General features: G+C 43.4%; 1 protein-coding gene across 1 annotated transcript in view; it reads left to right on the top strand.

Annotated features, from left to right (window-relative positions):
* LOC126267459 (uncharacterized protein C1orf112 homolog) overlaps window positions 1-14542 on the top strand; it is a 127059-nt gene that overhangs the window by 98968 nt on the left and 13549 nt on the right. The window contains exon 12 of the mRNA XM_049972729.1: window positions 12272-12499. Within this exon, the coding sequence (XP_049828686.1) occupies window positions 12272-12499 (228 nt within the window). The remainder of the gene's footprint in view (window positions 1-12271; window positions 12500-14542) is intronic.

The raw sequence follows: 14542 nt of genomic DNA, 5'->3' as shown, positions 1-14542 counted from the left end.
GCTGTAGAGAGAACCACTATTCAAGGAAAACGGCCAAAAGAGGAAGTTTACCATCCGAGTTGAATAGAGTCAGAATGTGGAAACATTTCTGCTCATAAAGGGAAGCATCAGGTCTTTATCAAAGTACAGTTTTGTCATTTAAAACTCCCTTAAATATACATGCCCAACATGCAACATTGGTATACTGAAATTAAAAAAAGAAAAAGATCTGGGAACAAAGGATCAATTAATAATAAACCACAGGTTTCACAAACTCTGTGCAAAAACATTCTATGCATTAATGTGGTTAAAGTAGTTTTAATAACCAGCCAGTAACAGAGTTCTCTGTAGGTGAAGTATTCTGCAAAAGACAGGTTTGGCTATACAGTTTGTGCATTAAGATTCATTCCCCAGCACAGAGAAAGATTGCATTTTATACTTGTCTTGAAACAGAAGGATTGAAAGGATGCAGCCAAGCAGCCTCTGCTCTGTTGGATCTTCTCAGCAACCTTGAGTCACCCCAGCCAGATAAGGGCCCAAATGAAGTTCATTTATTTTCTGAACACTGTACCAGTCAATGCACGCTAGTGGCCTTCATGGAAGAAAGCAGAAAAATTCATGAAACTAACCAGGAAAAATTATTACTAAATTCTGTGGTAATCACATCGCCAAAACAAAGGTACACCAAGAAAGAAGCAAAAAGCAAGAATACTGTTTCGATAAAGTATAGCAAAAGGGAAAAAAAATATGACCAGGCAGTACCATGTGGTACATTACTGCCCTGTTTGTAGCCACAGTTATATGCTTCCTGACAGTGTGTTTGGTAGAGTGGAAAATGACTACCAGATATTCTTGCACCAACTGAATACTATGAAGTGCTGGAACAACGTGGCACCACTAAGATACTCAATAAAGATTGGGAAACAAAGGATCTCAAGTCAATATACTAAAAGGCCTCTGACCTAAGATGTTGTTCAGAATAACTGTTCAGTGAGTGATGGCTTATGAAAAGTCTAAGAAGAAGGTATTGTCAGTATTGGTCTCTTAACAATGGCAGTATTTTAGAGGTTGAGGTATGGAAATTCAGAAACTGCAACTAGAACTTGAGGAATGCAGCAGTCTTAGAAAAGGAGGACATGGTCAGCATGGAAAACAAAAAGAATAACTTAAAACTTATAAGGCCATTGTTGAAAGTGATCAATAGATTTCCAGTTTAGTATTCTTGCAGCCAGTATTTTGTGTTGTATTTCAGTAAAGTTTGTTTCTCTTTTGCACTTCTGCTTATAAACCATTTATGGAAAAGTGTGACACTAAAATTTTACTTTGTAGTGCATTATTTCTATGCAAAATGAACCATTAAGTATCTTTCTGTATAACGAATGTCAAAGGTAAAAAAGATCAAGAAAAAATCACTTCAAATGTCTATATTAACAAAACTTTTAACTTCCATCTTTGCATTAATTGCCTTTTGAAAAAAAAAAACTGGAAACTTTGTCCCTCTACTCTCATATAAACAATGAAAATTTTAGAAAAGTCAAACAAACAGTCGGAATCAGGCCTCCAAAGACAGTATAAATGTTGAATGATATTATTTGTGTAATTAGTATTTCAGTATGTTTAGAAAATGCATTTCTTCAAAAATTTTAATTTTTGCATTTATCTACTTTTGAACAAATGCTCTTCAGTTTCTAATGAATGACACAGAGAGTTGCAGTCAAATTAAATGCAGAGCTAATGGCACTTGGTGTGGATGAAATATCATTCCTTCTCAGGGGTTGGACTTGTCACTGAATCTGGTTGATATGTGATCAGTATCATTTGAAAATTAACAGAGTATAAGAGAGACACTGATTTGTCTAAAGAGGGGGGGTGGGGGGGGGGGGGGGGGGGAAATGCAGATTATTCTATGGCTTGCCTTAATCCGTCTTCAAGATACACTTACCAAGTGAATTCACTGTGTATGATGTGCAGAGGTACAGTGCTGTGCTTGTTATGTATAACTGATAATAAATGACATTTTAGTTGAATGTACTTTATTTGCTGATAATGTGGATAATGCTGTGTGAATGAGTGCAGCACAGATGTTAAAATGCTTTGAGGCAACAAGACTGTTCTCTAAATTAGTAGATATAGATTTTAACCGATATCAGAGTGCCGGTAGATAGGCACAATGAATAAAACACACAAACACACACACAGAATTTCGAGCTTTCGCAACCGGCGGCTGCTTCGTCAGGAAAGAGGTAAGGAAAAGGAAAGATGAAAGGATGTGGGTTTTAAGGGAGAGGGTAAGGAGTCATTCCAATCCCGGGAGCGGAAAGACTTACCTTAGGGGGAAAAAAGGATAGGTATATAGTCGCGCGAGCATGCGCGCGCCCACGCACACGCACACACACACACACACACACACACACACACACACACACACACACGCACACGCATATCCATCCATACATACACAGACACAAGCAGACATATTTAAAGGCAAAGAGTAAGGGCAGAGATGTAAGTCGAGGCGGAAGTGTGGAGGCAAAGATGTTGAAAGACAGGTGAGGTATGAGTGGCGGCAACTTGAAATTAGCAGAGATTGAGGCCTGGTGGATAATGAGAAGAGAGGATATATTGAAGGGCAAGTTCCCATCTCCGGAGTTCGGATAGGTTGGTGTTGGTAGGAAGTATCCAGATAACTCGGACGGTGTAACACTGTGCCAAGATGTGCTGGCCGTGCACCAAGGCATGTTTAGCCACAGGGTGATCCTCATTACCAACAAACACTGTCTGCCTGTGTCCATTCATGCGAATGGACAGTTTGTTGCTGGTCATTCCCACATAGAAAGTGTCACAGTGTAGGCAGGTCAGTTGGTAAATCACGTGGGTGCTTTCACACGTGGCTCTGCCTTTGATCGTGTACACCTTCCGGGTTACAGGACTGGAGTAGGTGGTGGTGGGAGGGTGCATAGGACAGGTTTTACACCGGGGGCGGTTGCAAGAGTAGGAGCCAGAGGGCAGGGAAGGTGGTTTGGGGATTTCATAGGGATGAACCAAGAGGTTACGAAGGTTAGGTGGATGGCAGAAAGGCACTCTTGGTGGAGTGGGGAGGATTTCATGAAGGATGGATCTCATTTCAGGGCAGGATTTTAGAAAGTCGTATCCCTGCTGGAGAGCCACATTCAGAGTCTGATCCAGTCCCGGGAAGCATCCTGTCACAAGTGGGGCACTTTTGGGGTTCTTCTGTGAGAGGTTCTGGGTTTGAGGGGATGAGGAAGTGGCTCTGGTTATCTGCTTCTGTACCAGGTCGGGAGGGTAGTTGCGGGATGCGAAAGCTGTTTTCAGGTTGTTGGTGTAATGGTCCAGGGATTCAGGACTGGAGCAGATTCGTTTGCCACGAAGGCCTAGGCTGTAGGGAAGGGACCGTTTGATATGGAATGGGTGGCAGATGTCATAATGGAGGTACTGTTGCTTGTTGGTGGGTTTGATGTGGACGGATGTGTGAAGCTGGCCATTGGACAGATGGAGGTCAACGTCAAGGAAAGTGGCATGGTATTTGGAGTAGGACCAGGTGAATCTGATGGAACCAAAGGAGTTGAGGTTGGAGAGGAAATTCTGGAGTTGTTCTTCACTGTGAGTCCAGATCATGAAGATGTCATCAATAAATCTGTACCAAACTTTGGGTTGGCAGGCTTGGGTAACCAAGAAGGCTTCCTCTAAGCGACCCATAAATAGGTTGGCATACGAGGGGGCATCCTGGTACCCATGGCTGTTGCCTTTAATTGTTGGTATGTCTGGCCTTCAAAAGTGAAGAAGTTGTGGGTCATAATGAAGCTGGCTAAGGTGACGAGGAAAGAGGTTTTAGGTAGGGTGGCGGGTGATCGGCGTGAAAGGAAGTGCTCCGTTGCAGCGAGGCCATGGACATGTGGGATATTCGTGTATAGGGAAGTGGCATCAATGGTTACAAGGATGGTTTCCGGGGGTAACAGACTGGGTACGGATTCCAGGCGTTCAAGAAAGTGGTTGGTGTCTTTGATGAAGGATGGGAGACTGCATGTAATGGGTTGAAGGTGTTGATCTACGTAGGCAGAAATACGTTCTGTGGGGGCTTGGTAACCAGCTACAATGGGGCGGCCAGGATATTTGGGTTTGTGAATTTTAGGAAGTAGGTAGAAGGTAGGAGTGCGAGGTGTCGGTGGGGTCAGGAGTTTGATGGAGTCAGGTGAAAGGTTTTGTAGGGGGCCTAAGGTTCTGAGGATTCCTTGAAGCTCCGCCTAGACATCAGGAATGGGATTACCTTGGCAAACTTTGTATGTAGAGTCGTCTAAAAGCTGATGCAGTCCCTCAGCCACATACTCCCGACGATCAAGTACCACGGTCATGGAACCCTTGTCAGCCGGAAGAATGATGATGGATCGGTCAGCTTTCAGATCACTGATAGCCTGGGCTTCGGCTGTGGTGATGTTGGGAGTAGGATTAAGGTTTTTCAAGAAAGATTGACAGGCAAGGCTGGAAGTGAGAAATTCCTGGAAGGTTTGGAGAGGGTGATTTTGAGGAAGAGGAGGTGGGTCCCGCTGTGATGGAGGACGGAACTGTTCCAGGCAGGGTTCAATTTGGATAGTGTCTTGGGGAGTTGGATCATTAGGAGTGGGATCAGGATTATTTTTCTTCGTGGCAAAGTGATATTTCCAGCAGAGAGTACGAGTGTAGGACAGTAAATCTTTGACAAGGGCAGTTTGGTTGAACCTGGGAGTGGGGCTGAGGGTGAGGCCTTTGGATAGGACAGAGGTTTCGGATTGGGAGAGGGGTTTGGAGGAAAGGTTAACTACTGAATTGGGGTGTTGTGGTTCCAGATTGTGTTGACTAGAATTTTGAGGTGTTGGGGGGAGTGGAGCTGGAAGTGGGAGATTGAGTAGATGGGAGAGACTGGGTCTGTGTGCAATGAGAGGAGGTTGAGGTTTGTTGGAAAGGTTGTGGAGGGTGAGTGAGTTGCCTTTCCGGAGGTGGGAAACCAGGAGATTGGATAGTTTTTTGAGGTGGAGGGTGGCATGCTGTTCTAATTTGTGGTTGGCTGTAGGAGGATGCTATGTACAGCCGGTGTGGATGTGGGAGAGGAAAGATTGAGGACTTTGATTTGGGATAGGAGTTGACGGGTGTGTTCATTGGCCGAGTCGATGTATAGGTGAAGGATTAGGCGGGTGAGGGGTATGGATTGTGCTGTTTGGAACTGGTATAAGGACTGATGGAAAGAAGGATTGCAGCCAGAGATGGGAACTTTAAGTATGAGGCCTTTGGGGCCAATGCCAAATGTCAGACAAGCCTGAGTAAATAAAATATGGGACCGTAATCTGGCTAGGGTGAAGGCATGTTTCTGGAGGGAATGTAAATAAAATTTAATGGGATCGTTGTAGGGATGTTGTGAGGTTGACATGGTATTAGAAGGTGGAAAGGTGTAATATGAGGTAAAGTGAAAATAAATAGAAATTTATATAGGGAGAGATAAAGGTGTGAAAAAAGTCGAAAAAGTGTTGGTTTGAGATGAGCTATGTTGATCCTGTGCTGAACTTAGGTTGGTGAACAACAATGGGTGCAAAGGTTAGGTAGTTATGTTGTCTCCAGATCACGTTAAAGGGTGGGGAAATTCAGGAAAATTTCGAAAAAATTGTTTTGAATATATTTTTCTCATGTGGAAGAAAAAATTTTTCGAAAAAAAATTTCCGAAAAAATAAAATTCGAAAAAATTTTTCGAATAAAATCTCGAAACATATGCGTGTAAATGTATTCAAAGGACTGGTTGTGTACTGGCATGTTATGAGAATGAGGCTAACAATTGTTTGATGAAGAAATAATAATGTTTAAACCTGTGGGAACCTGCTAAAAAATGATCGGTGATGTGGGAAAAACGGGAATGGAAATAAAACGAAAGTTGTTGGAAATAGCTGAGATGGTTGATTAATGGGTGAAAGGAACTGAAGCTCTGAAATAGTATTCACGAGTTTACACGAAATGTTTGTAAACTTGGAACAGTGGATTTTATAGCAGCGGTTATGTTGAAAGTGTTAAAAATTTTTAGGTTATGTTTTGGAAGTAAATTACGTATTATTGAGTATAATTAGGCAGGATAAAATGTATGGTAGATTACGGAAAAAGGGAAGATGAATACAAAGTGAAACTACCTGTACAAACAAAAAGAGAAAGTAAGATGATAGAGAAGATTTCGAAATGCAACAGAGACAATAACAAACGTAATTGTTGGGTTCAAACTAATGATAATGTGAATAAAATAGAAAGAAACTTCCACATGGGAAAAATATATTAAAAACAAAGATTCCAAGTGGGAAAGCGCCGGTAGATAGGCACAATGAATAAAACACACACAATTTCGAGCTTTCGCAACCGGCGGCTGCTTCGTCAGGAAAGAGGGAAGGAAAAGGAATTATGTAAGGATGTGGGTTTTAAGGGAGAGGGTAAGGAGTCATTCGCATGAATGGACACAGGCAGACAGTGTTTGTTGGTAATGAGGATCACCCTGTGGCTAAACATGCCTTGGTGCACGGCGAGCACATCTTGGCACAGTGTTACACCGTCCGAGTTATCTGGATACTTCCTACCAACACCAACCTATCCGAACTCCGGAGATGGGAACTTGCCCTTCAATATATCCTCTCGTCTCATTATCCACCAGGCCTCAATCTCTGCTAATTTCAAGTTGCCGCCACTCATACCTCACCTGTCTTTCAACATCTTTGCCTCCACACTTCCGCCTCGACTTACATCTCTGCCCTTACTCTTTGCCTTTAAATATGTCTGCTTGTGTCTGTGTATGTATGGATGGATATGCGTGTGCGTGTGTGTGTGTGCGTGGGCGCGTGCATGCTCGCGCGACTATATACCTATCCTTTTTTTCCCCCTAAGGTAAGTCTTTCTGCTCCCGGGATTGGAATGACTCCTTACCCTCTCCCTTAAAACCCACATCCTTTCATCTTTCCTTTTCCTTCCTTCTTTCCTAACGAAGCAGCTGCCGGTTGCGAAAGCTCATAATTCTGTTTGTGTGTTTTATTCATTGTGCCTATCTACCGGCGCTTTCCCGCTTGGTATATACTACGAGTGTAGGACAGTAAATCTTTGACAAGGGCAGTTTGGTTGAACCTGGGAGTGGGGCTGAGGGTGAGGCCTTTGGATAGGACAGAGGTTTCGGATTGGGAGAGGGGTTTGGAGGAAAGGTTAACTACTGAATTGGGGTGTTGTGGTTCCAGATTGTGTTGACTAGAATATTGAGGTGTTGGGGGGAGTGGAGCTGGAAGTGGGAGATTGAGTAGATGGGAGAGACTGGGTCTGTGTGCAATGAGAGGAGGTTGAGGTTTGTTGGAAAGGTTGTGGAGGGTGAGTGAGTTGCCTTTCCGGAGGTGGGAAACCAGGAGATTGGATAGTTTTTTGAGGTGGAGGGTGGCATGCTGTTCTAATTTGTGGTTGGCCTCTATATATATTAAAAACAAAGATTCCAAGACTTACCAAGCGGGAAAGCGCCGGCAGACAGGCATATGATCAAAACACACAACACACACACACACACACACACACACACACACACACACACACACACACACACAGAATTACTAGCTTTCGCAACCGATGGTTGCTTCTTCAGGAAGGAGAGGGAAAGACGAAACCATGTGGGTTTTAAGGGAGAGGGTAAGGAGTCATTCCAATCCCGGGAGCGGAAAGACTTCCCTTAGGGGAAAAAAAGGACAGGTGTACACTCGCACACACACACACACACACACACACACACACACACACACACACACACACATATCCATCCGCACATACACAGACACAAGCATAACTGCAGTTATGATTGTGTGTGTGTGTGTGTGTGTGTGTGTGTGTGTGTGTGTGTGCGAGTGTACACCTGTCCTTTCTTTCCCCTAAGGGAAGTCTTTCCGCTCCCGGGATTGGAATGACTCCTTACCCTCTCCCTTAAAACCCACATCCTTTCGTCTTTCCCTCTCCTTCCTGAAGAAGCAACCATCGGTTGCGAAAGCTAGTAATTCTGTATGTGTGTTTGTGTGTTTTGTTCATGTGCCTGTCTGCCGGCGCTTTCCCGCTTAGTAAGTCTTGGAATCTTTGTTTTTAATATATTTTTCCCATGTGGAAGTTTCTTTCTATTATATATATATATATATATATATATATATATATATATATATATATATATATATATATATATATATACCAAGCGGGAAAGCGCCGGCAGACAGGCACATGAACGAAACACACAAACACACACACAGAATTACGAGCTTTCGCAACTGGCAGTTGCTTCGTCAGGAAGGAAGGAAGGAGAGGGAAAAATGAAAGGATGTGGGTTTTAAGGGAGAGGGTAAGGAGTCATTCCAATCCCGGGAGCGGAAAGACTTCCCTTAGGGGAAAAAACCACAGGTGAACACTCGCGCGCACACACACACACACACACACACACACACACACACACACACACATATCCATCCGCACATACACAGACACAAGCAGACATATTTAAAGGCAAAGAGTAAGGGCAGAGATGTCAGTCGAGGCGGAAGTACAGAGGCAAAGAAGTTGTTGAAAGACAGGTGAGGTATGAGTGGCGGCAACTTGAAATTAGCGGAGGTTGAGGCCTGGCGGATATCGAGAAGAGAGGATATACTGAAGGGCGAGTTCCCATCTCCGGAGTTCGGATAGGTTGGTGTTGGTGGGAAGTATCCAGATAACTCGGACGGTGTAACACTGTGCCAAGATGTGCTGGCCGTGCATCAAGGCATGTTTAGCCACAGGGTGATCCTCATTACCAACAAACACTGTCTGCCTGTGTCCATTCATGCGAATGGACAGTTTGTTGCTGGTCATTCCCACATAGAAAGCATCACAGTGCAGGCAGGTCAGTTGGTAAATCACGTGGGTGCTTTCACATGTGGCTCTCCCTTTGATCGTGTACACCTTCCGGGTTACAGGACTGGAGTAGGTGGTGGTGGGAGGGTGCATAGGACAGGTTTTACACCGGGGGCGGTTGCAAGGGTAGGAGCCAGAGGGTAGGGGAGGTGGTTTGGGGATTTCATAGGGATGAACCAAGAGGTTACGGAGGTTAGGTGGACGGCGGAAAGACACTCTTGGTGGAGTGGGGAGGATTTCATGAAGGATGGATCTCATTTCGGGGCAGGATTTTAGGAAGTCGTATCCCTGCTGGAGAGCCACATTCAAGGTCTGATCCAGTCCCGGGAAGCATCCTGTCACAAGTGGGGCACTTTTGGGGTTCTTCTGTGAGAGGTTCTGGGTTTGAGGGGATGAGGAAGTGGCTCTGGTTATCTGCTTCTGTACCAGTTTGGGAGGGTAGTTGCGGGATGCGAAAGCTGTTTTCAGGTTGTTGGTGTAATGGACGAGGGATTCAGGACTGGAGCAGATTCGTTTGCCACGAAGGCCTAGGCTGTAGGGAAGGGACCGTTTGATATGGAATGGGTGGCAGCTGTCATAATGGAGGTACTGTTGCTTGTTGGTGGGTTTGATGTGGACGGATGTGTGCAGCTGGCCATGTTTTTTGAAAAACCTTAATCCTACTCCCAACATCACCACAGCCGAATCCCAGGCTATCCGTGATCTGAAAGCTGACCGATCCATCATCATTCTTCCGGCTGACAAGGGTTCCACGACCGTGGTACTTGATCGTCGGGAGTATGTGGCTGAGGGACTGCGTCAGCTTTCAGACAACTCTACATACAAAGTTTGCCGAGGTAATCCCATTCCTGATGTCCAGGCGGAGCTTCAAGGAATCCTCAGAACCTTAGGCCCCCTACAAAACCTTTCACCTGACTCCATCAAACTCCTCACCCCACCGACACCTCGCACTCCTACCTTCTACCTACTTCCTAAAATTCACAAATCCAAACATCCTGGCCGCCCCATTGTAGCTGGTTACCAAGCCCCCACAGAACGTATCTCTGCCTACGTAGATCAACACCTTCAACCCATTACATGCAGTCTCCCATCCTTCATCAAAGACACCAACCACTTTCTCGAACGCCTGGAATCCGTACCCAGTCTGTTACCCCCGGAAACCATCCTTGTAACCATTGATGCCACTTCCCTATACACAAATATCCCGCACGTCCAGGGCCTCGCTGCAATGGAGCACTTCCTTTCACGCCGATCACCTGCCACCCTACCTAAAACCTCTTTCCTCGTCATCTTAGCCAGCTTCATCCTGACCCACAACTTCTTCACTTTTGAAGGCCAGACATACCAACAATTAAAGGGAACAGCCATGGGTACCAGGATGGCCCCTTCGTATGCCAACCTATTTATGGGTCGCTTAGAGGAAGCCTTCTTGGTTACCCAAGCCTGCCAACCCAAAGTTTGGTACAGATTTATTGATGACATCTTCATGACCTGGACTCACAGTGAAGAACAACTCCAGAATTTCCTCTCCAACCTCAACTCCTTTGGTTCCATCAGATTCACCTGGTCCTACTCCAAATCCCATGCCACTTTCCTAGACGTTGACCTCCATCTGTCCAATGGCCAGCTGCACACATCCGTCCACATCAAACCCACCAACAAGCAACAGTACCTCCATTATGACAGCTGCCACCCATACCATATCAAACGGTCCCTTCCCTACAGCCTAGGCCTTCGTGGCAAACGAATCTGCTCCAGTCCTGAATCCCTCGTCCATTACACCAACAACCTGAAAACAGCTTTCGCATCCCGCAACTACCCTCCCAAACTGGTACAGAAGCAGATAACCAGAGCCACTTCCTCATCCCCTCAAACCCAGAACCTCTCACAGAAGAACCCCAAAAGTGCCCCACTTGTGACAGGATGCTTCCCGGGACTGGATCAGACCTTGAATGTGGCTCTCCAGCAGGGATACGACTTCCTAAAATCCTGCCCCGAAATGAGATCCATCCTTCATGAAATCCTCCCCACTCCGCCAAGAGTGTCTTTCCGCCGTCCACCTAACCTCCGTAACCTCTTGGTTCATCCCTATGAAATCCCCAAACCACCTCCCCTACCCTCTGGCTCCTACCCTTGCAACCGCCCCCGGTGTAAAACCTGTCCTATGCACCCTCCCACCACCACCTACTCCAGTCCTGTAACCCGGAAGGTGTACACGATCAAAGGGAGAGCCACATGTGAAAGCACCCACGTGATTTACCAACTGACCTGCCTGCACTGTGATGCTTTCTATGTGGGAATGACCAGCAACAAACTGTCCATTCGCATGAATGGACACAGGCAGACAGTGTTTGTTGGTAATGAGGATCACCCTGTGGCTAAACATGCCTTGATGCACGGCCAGCACATCTTGGCACAGTGTTACACCGTCCGAGTTATCTGGATACTTCCCACCAACACCAACCTATCCGAACTCCGGAGATGGGAACTCGCCCTTCAGTATATCCTCTCTTCTCGATATCCGCCAGGCCTCAACCTCCGCTAATTTCAAGTTGCCGCCACTCATACCTCACCTGTCTTTCAACAACTTCTTTGCCTCTGTACTTCCGCCTCGACTGACATCTCTGCCCTTACTCTTTGCCTTTAAATATGTCTGCTTGTGTCTGTGTATGTGCGGATGGATATGTGTGTGTGTGTGTGTGTGTGTGTGTGTGTGTGCGAGTGTACACCTGTCGTTTTTTTCCCCTAAGGGAAGTCTTTCCGCTCCCGGGATTGGAATGACTCCTTACCCTCTCCCTTAAAACCCACATCCTTTCATTTTTCCCTCTCCTTCCTTCCTTCCTGACGAAGCAACTGCCAGTTGCGAAAGCTCGTAATTCTGTGTGTGTGTTTGTGTGTTTTGTTCATGTGCCTGTCTGCCGGCGCTTTCCCGCTTGGTAAGTCTTGGAATCTTTGTTTTTAATATATTTTTCCCATGTGGAAGTTTCTTTCTGTTTTATATATATATATGGTGTCATTCAGCCACGTCCTGTGACAATTAATGTTGTTTTAGCATATAGATAAGGAAGAATTTATTAGTTTTAAGCTTGCTTCTTCTTCCCATGAACCATGGATCTTTCGTAGATGGATGGTTTGTGTCTCACGGTTGCAGGTAACTGTATTATAGGTGCAGCCACATTGGCGGAGTATCAGTGGAGATGCCAGACATGATCATTAGATGCAGCACTTATTGAATATGTACTGGTTTATGTTATGTACACCAAATTCCAGTTAGTAATAGGATGTTAAATGTTAGCCTTCCTACCTTCCTTTGAGCTAATGTAAAAAAAAGAAAATCAAATCCATTTTCTTTGAAACTGTGTTTCTGCTTTTTCAGCTATATTTGCTGTCAGCTGCTCCGCATCTTCTTGATAACCAGATAAGCAAAAGTTCCAATATTCCACTCATCCTAAAAATGACTGAATTATGGAAGTGTACAACATCTTTAGATGATGATAATAAAATGAATAATACGAAATCATTCTCAGTAATGAAACTGCTGAAAGCTTTGGTCATTGCAACAAGTAAATTAATAGTTAATGCGAACAATGCACACATCTTACTGGTAAGTTATTTCCTCCTTGTGTATATGTAGCAGAGAAATAGCCTTACCAAAATGATAATGGACATAAATAAGCATCATGTCTTGCATACATAAAAAAATATTTTCACGTAATTAATGACAGCAAAGGTCTGTCGCTATACGTGCTATTATCCAGATGTACAGGTTTTTTGTTTCCTCTTCTTTGTGTTGTACCTACAAATAATTTAATACAGTAGAAGTAATAGTATTTCAGAGTCAACAGGTTCACTATTATTTTTGGTTATTTGTCTGTTGATGGCCGAAAGAAGTACCTGCTTGACACGATATTCTGAATACATTTAAAAATATTTCATTTTGTTTTTAGTTTGTAGATAAAAGATTTCATTTGAGGGTAAAAGAAAAAAAGTTTTGAGTACTATCCATGTATATAACAAAGTATATTAAAATTGTTTATTTTAAAAAAGGAATGCAAGATTTCTTGTCAGTTTGAGCTGAATAAACCAGACTGACAGTGTTATATAAATGATGAGTTCCTGTACGATTGCTGCTCTTCTGAAGTGTAGTAAAATAAATAACTGTGCTGCAGAATGCCTAAAATTTGTTATTAAATTGTGATGTGTGTTGTGTTATATTCAGTAAACTATAAAATTAATAATGAAACAAGTTAAACATTTATAAATCTTCATGTTGTTCGCTTCACTATTATTACCTTAAAATAATGCTGCTATGTTTTATAAACTTTGCTCTTTCACACTTAATAGTGTCAGGGTATTTAAATGATTTTCCCTTAGTTACAATGTTTTGCCTCAAACATATTCAAACTGCTTGCCGGAAATGTGATTTGACTGCAAGGAAATAGAACATCGTGATCATTTCTGTGAGGCTACTACTGTCACTGATCTAGATTAGAAAACATTAATTCTTTACAATAGAGGAAGGCTTTAGAGTTAAATGTCATGAAGTTCAGGCTAACAGCAAATGTATAAAAGTCTTCAAAGACATACGACCTCCGACTTGGACAGCAGTATATGACTCCTGAAGCGAGTTCTCCTTCATGAGAAAGGTAAAAACATAAAATGAGTACCAAACTGGCTCCTGATGACCATTTCAACTAACATTGAGGGAATATCTTTAGTTGAGGAAGTTTTACTACATTAGATGTCCAAAGAACACAAATATGGCCTCTTTCTTGTACAAGAGTTACACAAGGGCCACAACTTGGCAGGACTTACACTATACATGTCATGAAACTGATCATGGAGGAGCCACATGGCTGATACAACAGTACTGCAGAAGTAGAAATATTTGCTTTGGGTACTTCCCCTGAAATCTTCTTGTTTTTCTGTTTGAATGCAAAGGTTAATGGGACATGATATGTGTTGGCAGAAAGTGTTGATCAAGTAGATATTTGAAATTGGATGAATGACTAGTGAGGGGAAATATCTATTGAACAAGAAATTCAAAAAATGTGATTATATGTTGCAAGTGTTCTTCTGAACTAGATACCATCAAAATGTCATGTATGTAAATAAAACAGGTAGCCTTGCAGCTCGATAATAAATCCTTTAGAAAGTAATGAGTACATTCCTGAATCCAAGTGGTATGAAATTCTTAGGGGCCAATGTAGTCAGTATTGCCATTTTATGCTTATCTTCTTCCACAAGCTGGCTTTTATAGTATGCTTTTAACAGACCTATTCTCAAAAATATAGAAAGTATAGAAAAATAAAATAATTTAAAAAAGAGCAGGTACAATATATTAAATGGAGTACAAAAGCCATAGCTTCCATACTTACACTATAGCAGTGCAAAATATCCTTTAACATGTGAGGCACAGATTTTAAATTCCCATGTTAACATTATCATGGAACTGGTTAGCAGTCTTTTAGAGGGTGCAGCATGTAGAAAGCAGTAATTTGTTCAAACACAATTGACATCTGGTTTTATAATAATAAGTAGAGGATTAGCCCACTGCTATTTAGATGGCTGAATAATGTTGTGGTTTAACAGGCACTGGAATTCTTGCTACGCAATTTGCAGTTTGTGTAGGTCTAGTCTATGAGGC

Source organism: Schistocerca gregaria, chromosome 4, assembly GCF_023897955.1.
Source record: "Schistocerca gregaria isolate iqSchGreg1 chromosome 4, iqSchGreg1.2, whole genome shotgun sequence".
Lineage (NCBI taxonomy): Eukaryota > Metazoa > Arthropoda > Insecta > Orthoptera > Acrididae > Schistocerca > Schistocerca gregaria.
This window is presented reverse-complemented; position numbering and strand designations above follow the sequence as displayed.